The 21,884-nt window shown below is 33.5% G+C and overlaps 2 protein-coding genes across 3 annotated transcripts; one reads left to right on the forward strand and one right to left on the reverse strand.

Moving 5' to 3' along the window:
* Window positions 1-806: 806 nt before the first annotated feature.
* Window positions 807-7,170, reverse strand: LOC111699670 (uncharacterized). The gene is made up of 10 exons (XM_023470394.1): window positions 6,443-7,170; window positions 5,961-6,234; window positions 5,814-5,892; window positions 4,825-4,897; window positions 3,514-3,548; window positions 2,868-3,303; window positions 2,303-2,814; window positions 2,040-2,116; window positions 1,251-1,892; window positions 807-1,087 (listed from the first exon to the last, which is right to left on the reverse strand). Exons 1-10 carry the CDS (start codon window positions 7,160-7,162, stop codon window positions 852-854), a joined length of 3,084 nt encoding a protein of 1,027 aa, XP_023326162.1. The 5' UTR covers window positions 7,163-7,170; the 3' UTR covers window positions 807-851.
* Window positions 4,459-19,915, forward strand: LOC111699671 (calmodulin-A). Of its 2 annotated transcripts, none has more exons than XM_023470395.1 (8): window positions 4,459-4,537; window positions 9,398-9,507; window positions 10,832-10,870; window positions 10,928-10,985; window positions 13,434-13,522; window positions 17,965-18,058; window positions 19,444-19,494; window positions 19,746-19,915. In XM_023470395.1, exons 2-8 carry the CDS (start codon window positions 9,446-9,448, stop codon window positions 19,812-19,814), a joined length of 462 nt encoding a protein of 153 aa, XP_023326163.1. In that variant the 5' UTR covers window positions 4,459-4,537; window positions 9,398-9,445; the 3' UTR covers window positions 19,815-19,915. The 2 variants fall into 2 exon arrangements, with proteins under 2 accessions (XP_023326163.1, XP_023326164.1); XM_023470396.1 differs by lacking the exon at window positions 4,459-4,537 and adding an exon at window positions 7,297-7,564.
* The last annotated feature ends 1,969 nt before the right edge of the window (window positions 19,916-21,884 follow it).

Genomic DNA, 21,884 nt, shown 5'->3' on the forward strand with positions numbered 1-21,884 from the left:
CATTTCTCAAGATGTTTTGAAGATTTATGAACATTTTTCATCGATTTTTTCTTTTACAATTGTTTAATTTTTCTGAAACCATATGTCGTATTATACTTCCTGGTTATTTTCATACTAATTAGGAGATAGGTTCAAATATCAAATAAGGATTTGATGTTTTGTCCATGAAAAATTTCACAAAATATGCTATAGCCATGGCAAATTTAGTAAAATAAACAAAATTATGATAATTACATTTCCACATGATTTGTGAGAAGCCATTTTAAAAAATACGACTTATTTTGTTTCTAGAATCATGTCACGCAATGTCAGGCGGATTTTCTTCTTCAAGTTCTTCTTCGCTGATTTCAGAAGTTCCGCAAACTCTTTTTGCAAAGTTTATATTTTTGCAAATTGTAATTAGATTCGGATAAAATTTCCGGGCTTCAGTTTTAAATATGAATATAGAACGGGGAAAATATAACACTGATAATATTACCAACAAAAATATAACTTATAAAAACAACCAATCATGACCAAAATTATAATGAAAAAAAAACATCAAATATATAAACATCTCATGGAAACTCGTTTTCTCAGATGAGGTTTTCTTTATAATACGCAAGAAATATATAGTTCCTTGAGTGATATTATGTACACCAAAACCCTAAGTAATTTAATGACGAACTATCTGTGAAGAAAATGTTCTTAAAAAAATAATATAGAAAGTGTATATTAATTCAGATTATTCATTAAGGGGTTTTATAAATAAATAAAGGTAGAGAATAAAAGATTCTGTCATCGAATTATTAAAATAAAACACTAAATCTAATTTTTTGAACATATCATTATATTTATTACAGAATAACAGTTCATTTAGTTTTCATTTGTTCCTTTATCATTGTATAATTATTCTCCTTATTCTCATCTTCTCTCTGTAAGGTTGAATCTTTATCCTGGTCGGACATTTTACTATTTTCATTTTCAAATCTCTCCCTGGTCCTGCTTATATCTCCGATATTTCCGTCTCCTCTGATAGACTTCGGTTTTCTTACTTTTTGTATAATTGAACTACGGAACCATCTCCCCTGGCTTCCACGGATGGGATCTAAAAAGTGAAGCAAATTAAAAAAAAAATCATAATTTCGAGGAAAAAATAAATTATTATAAAATAGATAATATTATTGTTGCCAAAGTGGAAAATTTAAAAAAATGAGATTTTAAAGGAAACGTGAAGGTAAATATAATATATATAAAATATAAAACCTTACTATTCATAGAGTTTGGATTTAAAGAGTCAGTGAACGGTCTATGAGTAGTATCAGATCTATTGGAGATATCTAAGCCCAGGTCCGACCTGGAATAATCTGAACTGTTTCCAGGACCAGGTGTCACATGATTTACACCCTTATATCTTCTTCGTCTTAGTATGGATTTTGGTCCGATAGGTTCTAGGTTAATCCTAGAGTTGGCTTCATTAGGCTCCTGGTTCATCCTAGAGTTGGCCCACACATGTTCCTGGTTTATCTTGGAGTTGGTTCCCACAGGATCCTGGTTTATCATGGAGCTGGTCCCCATAGGTTCCTGGTTTATCATGGAGTTTGTCCCCATAGATTCCTGGTTTATCATGGAGTTTGTCCACATAGGTTCCTGGTATATCATTGAGTTTGTCCCCACAGGTTCCTGGTATATCATGGAGTTTGTCCCCACAGGTTCCTGGTTTATCATGGAGTTTGTCCCCACAGGTTCCTGGTTTATCATGGAGTTTGTCCCCACAGGTTCCTGGTTTATCATGGAGTTTGTCCCCATAGGTTCCTGGTTTATCATGGAGTTTGTCCCCACAGGTTCCTGGTTTATCATGGAGTTTGTCCCCACAGGTTCCTGGTTTATCATGGAGTTGGTTCGACTGGACCCTAGTAAATAGTCATGGGTTTAAATAAAAATTATTTGTCATTGGCTAAAGATTTTAAATTTGTTTAACCCTTTCTTCTCACTAAAAATGAGACCTCCAGGACTTCCTTTTCGTGGTTAAATTTAAAACAAAAATTAATTCTTACAACCTGCATAGCCCTCCCTAGCTCCTCTAGTTCCTTTAGCTTTACAGATCTGACAAAGGAACTGAGACTTCTCCTCACACCTGTTCAGGGTTTGGATGAGAAAAAAGTTTTGGAGCAAATTAAATTTTCATCGTCAATGTTTAATATTTTAATAAATTGTATAAAAAAAACACATTGGAAACAAACATTTTATTTAAACTTTATTAATTAAATATAAGGAACAAAGAAATTTATTACTCGCCACAAACTACTCAACTTTCCTTTACCTGGTTCTCTGGTTCTTCATGCAGGTTGGAGCAGGGTTGCAAACCTGGTTCTCTACCATTTTACAGGAGGGAACAGGAACAAGTTCACACAAGGTGTCCTCAGTTTCCTTAGAAGTATGGATATTCATGTAATCTTGAACTAAAGATGGAGATATATTCGGAAAGTCCCGAGTGTTTTCAAATGACGGGTTCTCGTCCGAAAGACTTAGTGGAGATCTTCGTTGCAGGTTTCTCCTGGGTTGGATTCCTATGCAAGTTTCATCCTGAACCTGCTCACACACTTCCTCAGGTTCAGTCCAGCATTTTTCTTCTGCGGAGCAAGGTATCGTCTCACACTCCACCTCAGTCTCCTCCCTGCAAGACTGATTACAGGATTCATTTCTCGTTTTACAAACTTCTCTCTCAACCAGTCTGGGAACACTTTTACAGTGTCTCCGAGCTATATTTCTAAGCGGTGCAATACAGGACGAATTATTAGAAATCTCCTCGCAAACCTCTCTCGGCACTTCAACCTTTATAAAAAGATATTATTCCAAGTTTAATCCATTGTTTAGAACTTACATACCGTAACAGTCTCCATAGTTACAGAGCAATCAGATTCAGTTTCCTCAAGGTAAACCGTTTTAGTCACATTCTTGCAAGAGATTCTTATCTCTGGTCTACACCTGGACTGATAACCAAGTTCTCCGGGTACTCCGGGGTCTGAGTTTAACTCGGACCTACCGGAAGAGGGTGGTGGAGCCGGAGTTACATAGTTTTCTACCAGGTTTTTATCATATATCTTGTTGGAATATGAACCAACATATTCCTCTGAGTATTGTTTAGGTCTAGGATATTGATGATGTGGATGGGATAGTTGAACCGGATCTGGAGTATTTAACTCAAGTATCCTTCTAGAACCTATGTCAGCTTTACTCAGCACTAGGAGTTTCCCATCTCTCTCGGAGCAATCTAACCCAACCTGTACTTGTCGGCACAGTTGGAGCAATCCTTCCCTACTCCTGAAATGTTCCCAATAAAAAAAAAACATATGAATTGTGTAATTAATATTTACGCCTATTTTTTGCTAAGAATCTTGCTTTTGATTGATACCATTTGATTTATACAACAAATACTGTTCATCCTCTAAAAATTAAATACTTTAAGCAAAAAAGATAAATATTTTATAATGGTCGCGGATTTTTAAAATTTTTATATTGATAATGATGTACCTTCGAACCAAGGTGCAGATCTCTCTCTTAAATTCCTTAAAAGCAGTTTAATCTAATTAATTTGGATATTGGATAACAGGAACATAAATACCGATATTTCGGAACATAAAAATGTAACAGATACCGATATTTCGGGACATAAATGTAACAGATACCGATATTTCGGAACATAAATGTAACATATACCGATATTTCGGGACATAAATGTAACATTTATGATATTTCCGGACAAAAATGTAACATATACCGATATTTCAGTACATAAATGTAACAAATACCGATATTTCGGGACATAAATGTAACAAATACCGATATTTCCGGACATAAATGTAATAGATACCGATATTTCGGGACATAAATGTAACTGATACCGATATTTCGGGATATAAATGTCACAGATATAGATATTTCCGGATATAAATGTAACAGATACCAATATTTCCTGACATTTATGTAACATTTATCAATATTTCCGGACAAAAATGTAACATATATCGATATTTCCGGACATAATGTAACATACATCGATATTTCGGGACGTAAATGTAACATATGTAGATATTTCCGGATATAAATGTTACAGCTACCGATATTTCTAAAGCTATTTCTAAGCACTGTTGAAAATACGACGACCTTTAAATATCTTTCTTTTGCAAATGAAGGACCGACTGGTATGGCTCAGGAACATTTGCCATAAATACATTTTCCATAATTACACTTGTCATAATTACACTTGACATAATTACGCTTGTCATAATTACACTTGCCATACATACTTTTGCCAAGTAACACTTGCCATAAGTTACACTTTCCATAATTACTGTTGTCATATAATTGTCTAACTTTTATAAAGATATAAATCTAACTATTTTTTTATAAATGCGTTAAATTTTCTCATGAAAAATTCCCAACTTTAGTTTTCTAACAATGCTGCCGGGAGAGATATGAACACTAATACTTGTAGAAAGAGCTTGGTGAAGAATCAATGACAATAGAGCAGTAACTTATCATTACTGCTCATGAGGTGCCCTCATTTAGATTTGTAAATTGTAGTCACAAAAGTTATAATTGTAGTTGTTCAATAAAAAAATGTATGGATGTTAATTCTAACTATAATTATGACATGTGTAACTTATGGCCAGTGTAATTTATGGCAAGTATTTCTTATGGCATACTTATTATGGAAAGTGTAATTATGGCAAATATATTCATGGCAAAAGTATTATGGCAAATGTAACTGAGCCACTTCTACCCATGTCTCTCAGTCACGTGATAAAACAGATTTCTCACTCCTTGATTAAGTAGACCTACCCCAGGACAGTGTTCTATGCGTCTAACAACACAATGTACTCTGATCTCAGGATTACAAATCTGCTGAGGGAATCTAAATAAAACTTATTATTGTCAAGTCAACAAGTTTAGTATATAGAGTAACCCACAAAGGATGGAACTTGAATGCAGACCTAAAACTCTAAAATTGTAGTTATCTAACAATATATTTCATGATTTGGCAAATAATGAAACAAGTTTACACTATCAGGGAGTCAAAAATGTAAGAAAAAAGACTAAGTAAATTCCTGTGAAGTCTCATCTATTGTGAATAATCCTGTCTAGATCAAGGGGTGAATCCCCAAATTTTAGGGTTGTACACTATTACCTGTACTAAACTTATCATAACTCTTTTCAAAATTCTTATCGTTTTCGGTCACATGTTTTTCCTTTCTTCCGGGAAATTGATTCTTTGCCACAAACTATAATTTTCTATTCCCTATTCCCTATATAAATTTGGCTTGTCTGTCTGTTTGTTTGTTTGTTTGTCAGTCTGTTTGTATCCAATAAACGTCAAAACGGCTGAACCGATCGGGCCCAAATTTTTTGTGGGACCTCACGTGACCACAGGGAAGGTTTATGAATGATCAAAATTTCTAATATTTGTCTCCATCAAAATTCGATCGTCATTAAATTTTTGAAAATTTTGAAAATCCGCGAAATTGTTTGTGAAAATCCGCGAATTATTTTTGTTTTGTTTTACGATGTACACAAAGAGAACATGTTCACAATTAATTTAGAAGATGGGTGCGAAGCGCCCTCTAAGGCTAGTTCCCTATATATTTGTAACCCAGCGTCGTAGACCTTAAATATTTCAATCTATGAGTTCATGTTAGATAAAATAATCTAAGAATGACATATCAAAGGTTTGCACCATAAGGTTGTAAAGATATAGATATTAAATAAACTCAGATCTAATATGAAAATATAAAAACATTTATGTGCATTGTACTAATTGTACATATACAGACCTGTTGGGAACCTGCGTACATTTCTCAACAATCCCACATTTAATCTGACTCACTATCTCACACTTTTCTTTCAAATCTCCTTAAACATGACATTTTTAAATTATTATTATAGAACGTGTTACTTTGCGTATTTCTATAAGTCTGAACCTGAGATTTGAACACAAACATATTGAGGTTGTTCTCTACACTCCTCAACCTGAATACAATCTTCTCTAGGTTCAGGTTCAAGACTGCAGATTGTCTCCTCCATATTCTTGCAATCTTCTAGATCTTCGTATTCACAACCAGGATTCTTCTCACAAACCGGAGCCTGGTTCTCACACCCGTCACAGAACCCTTCTCCAGGACACGTATCACAAGGATCCTGAACCTCGAGACAGAACTCCTGATATTTAGGAGAACATTCAGGATCAGGTTCAACCTAAATACAGCTTCATTATGCAACAGTACAAACTCAAAAGAAAAGCTTTGTATAGACAATTATCGGATGGGACAACTTCCAGAAAGGTTCTGAAGAAGACCAATTCCAAAGCATATTTTTATTTCTAGGTTGATAAGTTCGGGCTACATGCTTCCTGATGCAATTAGAACTGCCACCAGCAATTTTTTTACCTTTTCAAGCTTCCTACCTGAGCGTAGCTGATGCTAGAACCTAGAGCAATTAATGCGTCCTGTGTTTTCTCTTCCTCACAAACCATCTCTACAGTTTCTCTGCACTCCTCAATTATATCTTCTCGTGGTCTGGAGATAAGTTTCTCCTTACAATTCTCTTTAGGTATCTCTCTTAGCTCCTGAACCAGATCAGTTCTACACATACTCTTGGAGCAGTTACCTTTGACTAGCTCCATACTGGTTGAGCAGACTATCTCCATCTCTGTAAACTGTTCAAGTTGACAGCGCGGAGGAAACCCGAGTTCACAAGGTTTATCAAAGCAGTTTGTTCTTGTCATATTTTTGCATTTTGTCTCTTCCTCGCATTCTCGTGGTTTACATTTCTCCACGTCCTGCATCCTACATTCAATTAGAGTACAGAGAACAGGAGAGTAATCTAAACCTGTATCTCCGATGTTCACACCAACGCCGAATAGGTCTCTGTTCCTCGTTTCCTTTAAACCTGATCCAGGCTCAGGATTCGTCCGTTTCTTTACTCCTGATCTTGGTTTAGGGTTCGTCCGTACCTTCCCTCCTGATCCAGGCTCAGGGTTCGTCAGTTCCTTTACTTCTAATTCAAGCTTAGGGTTCATCTTATTCCGCTCCTTTATTGCGGATATTTTTAGGAAATCAAAATCTTGAAGATGATCAGGACTGAAGTATTGGAGAGACTCTTTAGGTTTACAAACCTTCTCCATAGTTGTGGAACACACTAAAATTAATTAATTAATTCATGAAAGTTTAATTTATGATTTCGGCAATTTATCTTTATGATTAATCAACTGAATCAAGGTTATATTTTTAGAAAGAATTTAAATTAATTTCCTTGGGTAAACTCTGTTGTACACTGTTCCTCGTGAATACAAGTTTTCTCCTGGTTCTCAGTACAATCCATCCTACACCTCAAGCACTCACCCTGACAGGATTCCTCGTCCTTCTCCAGGATACAGGACTCCCAACAGATATCGGATACTTCTAGGATTGATAAACATTCGTCCTGATCCGGAATATTGGGACGAGATAAGACGTTTGAAAGTTGAAGAAGAAAAATCAAAATCATTTTTGAATCTCTCCCAGGATATCTTCATCAACACATTAAAGTAAATGAGATTATATAAAAATAAGGAAATCTAGAGAAGTTTGTCCAAGGAGTTAGCTGATTAAACTGTAGGTTCCAGTAAACCAGGAAACCCTGAGATTTAAAGAAATCACAGAAGAGGAAAAATTACAGAGTTTTCATTTAGAAATTTGTATGAATCTCATTATATTTTTAATTGGTTTGGATAGTTTAAAAAACTCACAAATCACCACATAAAGATTATACATCAAAGTACTTACAAATTGTAGAATAATGTTTTTAATTGAAAACTCTATGTCTATTGAGCCTCTGAGTCAAGGATAAACAATTCTCGGATAGTTTCTCTGGATCGTCCAAGAAATATTTATCCAACAAATTCTCCGTAATTCAAGATTTGAACTTCAATCATAAATCTTACTTACATACATAAACAATATACATGAAGTGCAATAAATACAATTGACATACATATATACATATACGTACGTACCTAAATATTTATACAATATGAATAAATACATAAATACAATATATACATTCAAATTTACTCCAGCAATGTATTACATATATACACATATATTACATACATATACACTTAGTATACAGAATGAGCAAATAGGTAAAAAGACAAACTTAAATAGTTTATCTAAGTCAACTAATGGGAGCAACTGGATTTGTAATCACAATTACTTTCGAAAATCCATGGAGCCAATTACCAAAATTAAATTATTAATAATAAATTCGGGAATTCTTCTTTTGTATTAAATAACTATTTTTATACCAAAAATGGAAAAAAAATAAGAGTTTTATTGTAATTCTACAAAACATAAAGTTTTTTTTCGTTTTCCATGCTAGAAAAAATAGTATTTAAAACAGGGTTTTTTAATTAACATAAGGGAAAAAACCAAGAAAACCAAGAAATTCCAATCCAGTCTAAAACCCACAACATGGACTGTTTATTCATTCAGTAGTTTAAGAACAGGATCCTATAAGACTAATTGACGGGAAAAATAATGACAAAAACATCTAACCCATCTTGAAATGTTTAAGGTTTGTTTTCAAAATACTAATTAGGCCAATGATGGAGATACAGGGTGTTCCACGAAACATGACAGTTGGTGAATAGTTTAAAATGTCTTCTTCTATAATTTGATAAGTTGTTTGATACCAAAGATGATGATATCATAGTAAAATTGATTTCAAGCAAATATATATTTGGGTAAAAGATTTGTTTAACGAAATAAACTGGAAAAGTCTTAAATAACTAATACAGTATCATGGAAGACGACATTGAAAATTATTCACCAACTGTCATGTTTCGTGGGACACCCTATATTATAATTTTCTGGTAGCATGTTTCTAGTCGAAAACCCATCACACGAACAACTTCTTAAGCTTCATTAATCATACTTAATACAAAAAACCGCATGGAAAGTATTCTGTTTTAACGGCCTAAAATGTAATGAAAACCAATAACTTCAAAAAGATAGATTGGTTGGGTGATGCATTTGCTGATCAATAATAAATCAGATTGTCGAATTATGTATACATGACATACATTTGTTTTTGTGTCGTTTCTGCAGAGTAGTGGACAGTTTTTAGAATACCACTGGCAACGCCGGGTACTTCTGCTAGTAAAGCAGTATTACCTTTTCTAATTTAATTTCGTTGGAAAAGGCGGAAAGAAAAAACCTTTGAAATGAAAGATTTCAATCCGTGCTAAATTCTTTTCCAATATTCAAGCTTTGAGGATAAATGCAAAAAGTTCAAACTTTGATAGGACACGATATATCCCCCCTAGTTTTTATAGAGTCTAGAGATCTGTCCATATCAGTTTATTAATTCATTTCTTTAGGCAAACATCCGAACCTATCAGTCGAATATTGAACCCGGAGACAGCATTATGGGAGATTATAACAGAAGTTTATCCTTAGAGACAATCCTACAGATTCAGGAAGGATTTAGGTATAGTTCAGAATTAAGGTTGGATTCAGGTATAGTTCAGAATTAAGTTCAAATTCAGGTATAGTTATAATTCAGAATTAATGTCGGATTCAGGTATAGTTCAGAATTAAGTTCAAATACATGCATAGTTCAGAATTAAGGTAGGATTTAGGTATAGTACAGAAGTAAGGTAGGATTTAGGCATAGTTCAGAATTAGGGTAGGATTCATGTATAGTTTAGAAGTAAAGTAGTATTCAGGTTAAGTTCAGAATTAAGGTAGAATTCAGGTACGATTCAGGAAATTCAGATATAAGGTCGAATTTAAGTAATTCAAAATTCTGGTTACTTTTTTATTTCTGGAATGGTTCAAGCAGTTCAGAATTAAGATGGGATTCAGGGAGCTCAATATTCATAAAGGATTTAGATACATTTAGAATGCAAGAAGTTCATGTAGGATTCAGGGAGTTTAGAATCAGTTAGGATTCAGGGATTTCAGATTCAGTTAGTATACAGGTAGGATTCATGAAGGATTTTAGTAAGTTTAAGTAGGGATTCAGGTGGTTCGGAATTCATGTAGGATTCAAAAAGAATTCAAATATAGTTTAGAATTCAGGTAGGATTCAGCTAGTTTAGATTCAGGTTGTTCAAAATTTAGGTAGGATTCAAGAAGGATTTTTGTAAGTTTAGGTGGCATTCAGATAGTTCAGAAATTCAGGTAGGATTTAGATTCAATTTAACATATGTAGTGATAATTCGAGTAGCTCGAAATTTAGGTAAAATTTAGGTAGTTCAGAATTTAGTTAAAATTTATGTAGTAAAGAATTTAGGTAAGATTCAGGTACTTCAGAATTCAGGTAGTTCAGGGTTAATCAAGGATTTAAAAGCGTTTATAATTAAGGAATGGATTGAGGTTAGTTATCGATTCAACGAGAGGTTTAGGTTTGGTTATCGATTCAACGAGAGGTTTAGGTTTGGTTATCGATTCAACGAGAGGTTTAGGTTTGGTTATCGATTCAACGAGAGGTTTAGGTTTGGTTATGGATGCATAACTCCAAACGTCGGATGGTTTTATTGCACCTTAAACTGATGATTTTAATGAATTACGATTTATGATTTCAGGATCACTGTTAAAACCTCAGCAAAAGCCAGCGTAAAGATTTGAGAACTTCCTCACTTTAAATGAAACTTATTGTGCTTTGGTTCAAAATATTAACAAATATTCTCGTACTTGCTTGTAGAGTCCATCACCAGCATAAACAGTTTTGTTTCTTCAAATAATACAGTTGTAAGATTAAAAATAATTTTGTAAATATATATTGTTGCTTATATAAATGTTTGTTTTAGTTCCTTTGATCCTCGTAAAACTGGCTTAGTCCCAACAAGGTATTATATTTTATTAAAGTCTCATTATTATTGAATAAACCTGTATTCATATCTTAGAGAACTTGGTCCCCTGATGAGAACTCTTGGATATAATCCAACAAAAGAAGAACTGCAGGTTTGTTATAGTCCTACTGGAGATGGTTTTGTATAATACAGAACTTTCTCCAGTAGGACTAGTATACCTAATACAGATAAAGAACCTTCTCTAGTAGCACTTTGTCATGACAATATAATTTACTTCTTTCAAGCTAAAGCTAGAAATAAGCGCGTTATAGTCTGAAAATGTACGATACATATATCTTTGGCTAGAAAAAAATATAGGCGAGTTAGTAATGTCAACCAAAAGGCCAAGGGGTTGCGACACTTCAAAAGTCGAAAATTGAAAATTGAAATTCAAGAGTTTTGTATATTTGATGAAAAAGATGGATGATTATGATTCAAGAGTGTTGTATATTTGATGAAAAAGATGGCTGATTATGTTTTGCGTTTACTTTTTGTATTTCCGTCAGAATTCATCTGCTTCACGCTCCTGTCAAATGAAATGTCCGAATTATCAACTGTCTTTCAAATTTATACATAAAGTATGAGACATGGAATTCTTTCAATACCACAATAGAAATATTGCTGGATATATTCAATACCACAATAGAAATGTTGCTGGATATATTCAATACCACAATAGAAATGTTGCTGGATATATTTAATAAGTATCTTCGCGAGATCGATTAAAGGAATTGAGTCTTTGCCAAAATCTCAAATTTTATAATCACTAAAATTTTGCAACTTTATGGTTTGGTGTAAAACTTTGATATTTCAAATTTAGATTATTTGATCTAACAGAATTTATAGTTTGAAACACCTGTGACATTTTGTTGCAAAGATAAAGGGATTAGAATATCAAAGTTTGTGGCACAGACTGAACTCCTAATGAATTCGTGACTCTAAACTGAGAAGATAAAACCGAACAGTATCTTCGTATCCGTCTTATTTGAAGTCTGCCCCCGTAATTAAAACCTAAATATTGACAAATTTTAAAACTTCAATTTGCATTTTCCAATCTTCAAGTTTCTTTGCTGCATATTAATTGATGGACAGGTGATAATTACACCCAATGCAAGAGTTTCAAGTACTTTAGGTTGAAAGTAAATTATTTACGGTTTGGTAAATATTCTTTTTTTTGTTGGGGTGAACCAGTAACCTCTAATTATTAGTTCGAGGTCGATCCGCAACATTAGGCCAAATCATTTCCCCGGGACCGAATTTAATGAATTTAAACTGCCAAACGCGGTTCAAATTTGAATCACCGATTATAATCCTTCCTTTGAATCGATACTTCACATTTGAACCTGCAGTAGGAAGTTTAGCGACGTAACTTAAATTCATTAAATTATAGTAATCTAGTAATGGAGGTGGATGGATATTATATATTCTTGGATCTAGTAATGGAGGTGGATGGATATTATGTATTCTCGGATCTAGTAATGGAGGTGGATGGATATTATATATTCTCGGATCTAGTAATGAAGATGGATGGATATTATATATTCTTGGATCTAGTAATGGAGGTGGATGGATATTATATATTCTAGGATCTAGTTATGAAGGTGGATGAATATTATATATTCTCGAATCTAGTAATGGAGGTGGATGGATATTGTATATTCTAAGATCTAGTAATGGAGGTGGATGTATATTGTATTTTCTTGGATCTAGTAATGGAGGTGGATGGATATTGTATATTCTTGGATCTAGTAATGGAGGTGGATGGATATTTTATATTCTTGGATCTAGTAATGGAGGTGGATGGATATTATATATTCTCGGATCTAGTAATGGAGGTGGATGGATATTTTATATTCTCGGATCTAGTAATGGAGGTGGATGGATATTGTATATTCTCGGATCTAGTAATGGAGGTGGATGGATATTTTATATTCTCGGATCTAGTAATGGAGGTGGATGGATATTATATATTCTCTGATGAAGTAATGGAGGTGGATGGATATCATATATTCTCGGATCTAGTAATGGAGGTGGATGGATATTATATATTCTCGGATCTAGTAATGGAGGTGGATGGATATTATATATTCTCAGATCTAGTAATGGAGGTGGATGGATATTCTATATTCTCTGATCTAGTAATGGAGGTGGATGGATATATATATTCTCGGATCTAGTAATGGAGGTGGATGGATATTATGTATTCTCGGATCTAGTAATGGAGGTGGATGAATATTATATATTCTAGGATCTAGTAATGGAGGTGGATGGATATTGTATATTCTCGGATCTAGTAATGGAGGTGGAGGGATATTTTATATTCTTGGATCTAGTAATGGAGGTGGATGGATATTATATATTCTCGGATCTAGTAATGGAGGTGGATGGATATTTTATATTCTCAGATCTAGTAATGGTGGTGGATAGATATTGTATATTCTAGGATCTAGTAATGGAGGTGGATGGATCTTGTATATTCTAGGATCTAGTAATGGAGGTGGATAAATATTGTATATTCTCGGATCTAGTAATGGAGGTGGATGGATCTTGTACATTCTAGGATCTAGTAATGGAGGTGGATGGATCTTGTCTAGGATATCTCAAACTCCCTGATTTCCTGGATATGATGTCCAAAATTTTGGATAAAAGGTCAGATACTCTTCATTAAGTACGTTTTATTAAAAACTGATATAATGATGATAAATGTTAATTCTTATAATCAAACTTAGAAACGTTATCCTTATTAATGATAAAGTACATTGGAACTAAATAAAATGTTGAGAAAGAATTCCAAATTTATTTGGTCAAGACATTTTTCAATAATCACCTAACAAAGTGTATAGTTACAACTTACAAAGTGACATTGATGTGATTGATACAATGAAGAGGACAATATACGGATAATATTTACAGGGTTACCCACTAAAGATGAAGAAGGAAAAATTAAAACTCTTAAAGTACGACGATCTCAAGATTAAATATGGACTTTTCTGTACTTGCTTTTCAAACTATCTATTACAAAGATAGAAAATATGCAGCTACAGAAAATCAATAAATGTAAGAAATAAGGCTCTAAAAATTCCGTACAGTCGTCTCTCAATGGAACTACTTCTTTTACCTACCACATGCCTGGAGGAGGTACCTAAGGAACCCTGTTGGGAGTCCTTGAATACCTGGTCCAGTGCAATGATAATGCTAATTGTGTGCAACCAGACTTAAGATTTAAATATGTGGATGATCTCACAATCTTAGAACTCTTATCTCTCTCTCCCTGTTCTGGAAATATCTCATCCTACAACTGTAAGCTCCATGTACCATCGGATATAGGAACCGACCAACATAATATTCATTATTTTCTAATCTACTCACGCAGAATCACATTAATATCATCTTTGAGTGGACAAGGAGCAATAAAATTATGCTTAACGCTGCTAAATCCAACTACATGATATTTACCCGGAGATATGGTTCACTCTGTACGAGGCTGAACCTAGAAAGTAATATTTTGGAAAAGGTGTCTGCAACCAAACTTCTAGGATAAGTGAAGATTTAGATTGGGAACTAAATACTCCAAACCTGTGCAAAAAGGTATATTCTCGAATATCCTTGCTCTGCAAATTAGAATATGTTGGTATGTCTACTCAGGATCTACTCAAAACCTATATATCGTTTATACGCTGCCTGCTGGAGTATGCCTGTGTGGTCTGGCACTCCAAACTGACGGTCAACCAGACCTGTGCACTCGAACGAGTGCAGAAAACCTGCCTTGGTCGAGAATATAGAGGAGAAGTTCGTCGAGAAAAACTCAGTCTCTCGTTTGGGAAAAAATGTCTTTTAAGCGTAAACCACAGGTCCCTGTTTCCGAGAAATATATCTCTCCACAACTATAACCTTAGAGGACAGAATCTGTTTACAGTTGTTCAAGCCAGGACAGAGAGGTTTAGGAGATCATGTATACCTTATATCCAGAGATTACTGAATAGTAATAGATAATATTAATAGATAAACATATATATGCTTTTACCAATATGACAAATTTAAAATGTATAATTCATATTTTTTATGAATGTTAATCCTCAGTTTTTTATCATAATAAACTCTGTTTATTTATTTATTTATTTATTCGTCTCTCATAGTATCATGAACTTGTGTCATGAACCCTGTTAAAGAACCAATCTTAATGATTCTGCCAAGTAATAAGAACAAATCTGATCCCTTTTATCCAAATATAAATAAAAAGTAAGGAATAGACTGAACGGCTATGAGATCTTATATAAATATATTAATGGAATACTATATTAGAAGAGAAAATTGATATGTATAATGATGATGAATTTCCAGGCTATATATAGAAAAAGTAGAAAAAGTCTTTAAAATGAATTCAATTCAGTAAAGCCATCTTCTACGCGGGAAAAGTTTTAGTTGATACCATTTTTTAATTCAATATCGCACTATTGTTTCAGTAGAAGTAAATATTTCCATATATCTCTACTTGGATGATGAGATAGATAGAAAGATAGATGTTACCGCCATGCATTGTCTATTGCATTAGAATAGACAACAAACACATGACTAAACTCAGATTGGATCAGGCGCTAATGGACTCCGCATACAAGAGTGATCGAGATTACCCATGCTTAGTCTCAGCTGATAGATTTTAAAATATTATTCTTAGCTAATGAATTAAATATTTAAAGGGACAGTAATGAATTAAATACTTAATTGAAAAGTTTCAGCTTGCTAATGAATTTTATGTCCCTCTTGTAAAGGAAGTTTCATCTAAAATTACATCTACAGTCCCTTTATCCTTTAAAGGAAGTTTCATCTAATATTACATCTACAGTCCCTTTATCCTTTAAAGGAAGTTTCATCTAAAATTACATCTACAGTTTAAAGGAAGTTTCATCTAAAATTACATCTACAGTACCTTTATCCTTTAAAGGAAGTTTCACCTTAAATTACATCTACAGTCCCTTTATCCTTTAAAGGAAGTTTCACCTTAAATTACATCTACAGTCCCTTTATCCTTTAAAGGAAGTTTCACCTTAAATTACATCTACAGTACCTTTATCCTATTTTATCTTTATCCTCATTGGGACTCCCTGTAATGTGAAATATTTAAAAAGGTTAATAAATGGATAAATAAATATAACATGAATTGATTGGGCCAAAAGATGCGCTTTTGCCCCCCCCCCCAAAAAAAAACGCGTTTCTTGTAAAAGATTTGAATTTTTGCCGCGAACTCAAATTTTCTAATCGCTATGTCTTTGCAACACAATGTCGTGGACCTTTAATATTTCAAACTATGAATTCTTTTAAATCAAATAATCAAGTTTGAAATATAAAGGTTTACACCATCAGGTTGCCAAGGCTATGGGAGTGGGAAATTTTGAGCTGGTGACAAAAACTCTGTTTCTTTCGTGAATTCTTTAAATAGTTTCCTTTTATTTAAAAATAGTTGGACTTTTAACTCGTTTTAAAAATGATTACACGATCAAATTATTTGACTTCAGCTTGTGTCATCATATTCGACAGTTCAATGTATTAACGAATTGAGTCTTTTCCACAAACTCTGATTTTCTATATCTCTGCAATTCAATGTCGTTCAATGTCGTAAACTATTTCAAACTATCTATGATCCAATAACATATGTTTGAAATATCAAATACCCTTAGATTGCAAAGATATAGGAATAAGAAAATTTCAGTTTGTGGCAAAGACTCAATTTTTTAAGAATCCTAAAAAACTGGTTTCTAGAAACTTGCTAGCATTGTTTTCCAGGAAAGTATTGATGATACTCAGAACATTTTTTTTTTAAAAGTTGGGATATTATGCATTTTAAAATAGGAGATTCCTTTTTTGACAGAAAATACATAGTCTCATAGTCTGTACTTCAGACTATAATATTAGAAGAGATTCAGAGTGTTTCAAAAATATATAAAAGCTATTATGTATAAGATTTTAAGACCTCGTCGTTTTTGAAGTGTCGCAGCACCTTGGGCTTTGGTTTTACCTCACCAACTCATTTTACTTTTATAACGTTAGATCTTGCATGTTTTCAGGTGAACCCTGTGAGTGTGAAGTATATTACCTCGCTGCTGCACTTGAGAAGATTAATGTTGAGATAAAGAGGAAAATTAATGAAGAAATTTAATTAGAAAGGTTTCATATTTCGTCACAAATTGGAAATTGGAAAACTAGTAGGAAAACTAGTAGGAAAACTAGTAGGAAAAACTAAAAACTATTTCAAAACATGGCTAAGTAGTTAGTACAGATTGCACGGATAGTAAAAGATATGATATAGTTTTTTACATTGTTTACCTTGAAGTGTCTTAAACTCCACTCATTTTCTAATTAAATGAAATGTTATGTTATGTTCATCTATATAATAAAACAAGACATTCGTATATGTATAATATGTTTCCTATAGCAGGCCACACGGCTGGACCGATTGGGCTGAAATTTGTTGTGGACACTCATGGGTGGCCGAGGGGAGTTATAAAGGCTAAAAAAAATCGAATTTTTTTTCCAATTTTTTTTTCAACATTTTTTTTGGCCACGGGCAACGCCGGGCCCTTCAGCTAGTTTAACATAATTCAAGAATAAAAACATCTAGAATTTTCTCCGCGCAAGAGATTTTTTATTTAACAACCTCTACGGACTAAAACAGGTCTCTTTCTGCCGGCTTATTCTTGTATTATCCTACTGGGTAGCCACTAGCCACGGATCGGATTATTCCCCTTAATAAACACCAGAGATAGAAAAAACAGCTCAGATCCGATTCATCCTAAACTCCATTTAATTTGTTTGTGAAAACTTACCGATGCGAGCCAAGATGTGCACGCTCTCACTCAAAGTCTAGCAGTATCATGCTAATTGCTCCTCTTAAACTTCAGCTAGAAACAAGTCCTGCATAAAGTATAAGTGACTTGCAGTGAGGTAAAAACAGAGCCCAAACCGTTGCGATGCTTTGAAGTCGATGGTGTCTTAAATTTATAGTTGTCTAGAATCTAGATGTCAGTGTTACTTCAATGTTCTAGAACTAATGAAACTATATCATGTTAAACCTGTATATACTATGGTTTATGCAGGAACTGCGAGTCCGAGATAGAGATCGCGTTTAGATGTTTCGACAGGCATGGGGTAGGGTTCGTTACAAGGACCGAGCTAATGCATATATTCCAGGTAGGAGGAGAGATGATGCTCCAGATTTTAGCATTTTAGAATATTTGATTCTTTAATAACATACTTTAAGTTCTATTACAAATGAATACGCTGAATTGTAGTTGATTTTCTATATTAGAGCATTTACAATATTACATAATATATTGTATAATATTTTTCAGTTTAATTAATTTGCTGTTTGCTATTTTATCGCATATAATCATATAGTATATCCTATAATATTTTATAGTTTATTTAATTAGCCATTTGCTATGCTCATATGATAAATTTTGTAATATTTTTCATTTAGTTAAGGTCACCAAAAATGATTCATAAGTACCATTTATACCTTTAATATGTCAAAAGTATTGTTTTCATATCTCAAATATCTCTCCACATTGGTTTCTCGATAAACTGTTTAAAAATATACCATCGGGAATTATTTATTTTCCCCAAAAATTATGTATTAATGTATTTATGTATTAATAGATTGGTATGTCCAAATTACGACGGCGCCCTTTAAACCTTTGTCAGTTCAAGGATTCACAATTTAAAGGTTACACGAAGGTTTAAAGGTTACACAAAGGTTTAAAGGTTACACAAAGAGTTAAAGGTTACACAAAGAGTTAAAGGTTACACAAAGGTTTAAAGGTTACTCACAAGTTTAAAGGTTACACAAAGGGTTAAAGGTTACAAGAAGGTTTAAAAGTTACACAAAAGATTAAAGGTTACACAAAGGATTGAAGGTTACACAAAGGTTTAAAGGTTACACAAAGAGTTAAAGGTTACACACAAGTTTAAAGGTTACACACAAAGGGTTAAAGGTTACAAGAATGTTTAAAAGTTACACAAAGGATTAAAGGTTACACAAAGGATTGAAGGTTACACAAAGGTTTAAAGGTTACACAAAGGTTTACAGGTTACGCAAAGGTTTACAGGTTACACAAAGGTTTAAAGGTTACACAAATGTTTACAGGTTACACAAAGGGTTAAAGGTTACACAAAGGGTTAAAGGTTACACAAAGTTTTAAAGGTTCTGCCTTGTATAATATGTATGTATGGGTGTCCCACATCAAATTAGACCGCGTCAATGGGTCTAAATTACGATTTGGGGGACAAATCAGAAAATTTAAGAAGAATGAATCATTTTGAAAAATTTAATAAGGCTAATAGAATTTTTTTTTGCAGAAAATGCTAGATTTTTTTAGTATAATGTGCGTATTTAGGTGTTAAAGATTGGAGATAATCTAATATGATATGGGACGCTCTGTACGTGTAGTAGTGTACTGTTGCAGCTCGCTCTAGCTGCTTAAAAGTTGGCCCGGTACTTGCTATGAACCAGAGTTTACAGTGGGAAGGTCATTTGAAATAACGTCTCCAGTCCCTTGAAGTAAATTTCTGTTTAGAATATCGGAGTAAAGTTAACGGAGGAGGAAATAGAAGAGTTATTAACAGAGGTAAAAGTGAATTTAGAAAACAAAATTTAATGGCAGCAAAATCGTTTCGAAAATTACTTTATTAAAAAATAACTGTTTGATTACTTTCTTGAACTTTATTTCTCCAGAGATCGAATTTAATAAGTAGCGAAACGTAGTTGTACTATGTATGGCTAGTAAAAATACTTTTTAGTGCAAAACTTAGTACTTAATCTATCTGTACCTGGTTCAACTATTTTACGCAATTAATTGATTCCGAGCTCTGGTTTCAGGCCGATGTAGATAAGGATGGATTGATAAACTACGAGGAGTTCATCTACATGGCATCAGTAGAAAACTAAACCTAGATCAGAAGTACAACTCATATGATTTGAGAAGAGTTGAACAAAAGATTTGGATGATGAAAAATAATTATTAGAAATCTTAATAAAATATGTGTATTTTATATTATATTATATCACCATTTACCATGATCATTTATATATATAGCATGTATCCCGGAGTTACGTAAAGGGATAACCAAAAAAAACATAATGAATGTCGGCCTCGTTTTTTCTTTTAACTGTAAATGCTGCTAACGATTATGTATTTGTAAATGTTATATGACAGATCTTGGCAAAAATGCCCAAGGCACATTTTCTGTTACAAATTACTAAATTCTTAGGGCGCAATGATCTTGCGAAAAGGATATGTATCTCTGAATATGATCAACGCGGTTATACTATATAGAGTGATGATGTACGCTAATCCCTCACTAATTTTATAGGCCATGTACTCCACTTACAGTACTCGGGTTGATTTCTAAAAATATTTATTTTCATTTAGCAGAAATAAGTTTTCAATTAGAAAAAAAACTTAAGAAAACTGTTGACATGATTTCAACTTTTCCGTTAAATAGATCGGGATGTACGGTTCACAATGGTACTCTTAAAGCTCTGTTTGATTACAAAGGCACAAGATAATTTTCTCTTTGAAAGTAGATTAGAAAGTAGATCGCAAGGATGTAAGGCAAGGAAAGTCATTTCAGAAGTGTACACATCTTTAGTACTGAAGTGTACTGTCTCTGGGCGCTAATGTAAACACAAGACGGATGTCGAATCCTGACATGGGATCCATCATTCACTTAAAAAATCAATGAAATATTCTGGTCACAGGAAATTATTATGTGAATTATCAAAATTATCAAAATTTAATGCTTTTAACCTCCTCGGATACTAAACGAACACTGATGCATCAATTATTGTTTACAAATTCCGCCCAAAGAGAACTGGTTTCAATATGTACGCAGAGTATACACGACCGCAATTGACTTTCCTTGCATTACATTCTTGGTAGATCGTGATTTCTTTGGAAAGTGACTTGCGGAATATGCTAAAGAAACAATGAAGGAAATTATCATAATTCAGCATTGTTCCATTACTTTTTACCTTAGGGACTTCTATAGCATTTTTATCTAAAAATGCCGATTGCATATCCGGCTAGGAGAATTTGTTTTCCATTTGACTATTGCAGTCTTCTGCTCTTTTATCGTGTGCAGACTGCAGGATTTCATTTTCGCAGGAAGAAGTACTATTGCAGTCTTTTACAGAGCAATATTTCATCGTTAATAAACAATTCTGAGAAAACTGAGTAAAATGTAAGATGCCTCTCTATACACTTGTACTCCGAAAGCGTACTGCATATTTGATATTTGTACTGTATGAGTAGGCCATTATCTTTTAATCAAGGTTATAATGCAAGGAAAGTTAATTGCAGTAGCGTATACTCTGCGCACATATTGAAACCAGTTCTCTTTGGGCGGAATTAGTAAGCAAGAATAGATGCATCATTGTTCGTTTAGTATCCGAGGAGGATAAAAGCATTTAATTTTGATAATTTTAATAATTCACATAATAGTTTCCTATGACCAGAATATTTCATTGATGTATTTTAATGTGGAAGATGGATCCCATGTCAGGCTTCGAAATCCGTCTTGTGTTTACTATACCGCCAAGAGACAGTACACTGCAGTACAAAAGATGCGTACACCTCTGAAATAATTTTCCTTGCATTATAACCTTACTCTTAATATCCTTTATCAGTAAACTGTTCTTAGTGTACACTCAGGCTAAAATAAACGGTCAGGTATCTATGATCCAGCCCCCCTGGATATGACTCATTTAGTGTACTGTCACGTTCTATCTTCTGTACGTCTGTAGCATACTAAAGTCAGAACTTTTGTGTTGTGAATCTCGGGAATTAGGGTTTGCAGCGAAAAGAAAATATCGTTTCGCAAAAATTTTGTATTTTTCGCGAAATTTTGCTTCAATCTATTTCCCGAAGTAAGAAATGCGAAAAAATTCGGAATCTTAAAAAATGATAAATTTTTGCGAAAATGTATCAAACAAGACAAAATACAGCTTCAACACCTA

This window comes from Eurytemora carolleeae, unplaced genomic scaffold (genome assembly GCF_000591075.1).
Source record: "Eurytemora carolleeae unplaced genomic scaffold, Eaff_2.0 scaffold279, whole genome shotgun sequence".
Lineage (NCBI taxonomy): Eukaryota > Metazoa > Arthropoda > Copepoda > Calanoida > Temoridae > Eurytemora > Eurytemora carolleeae.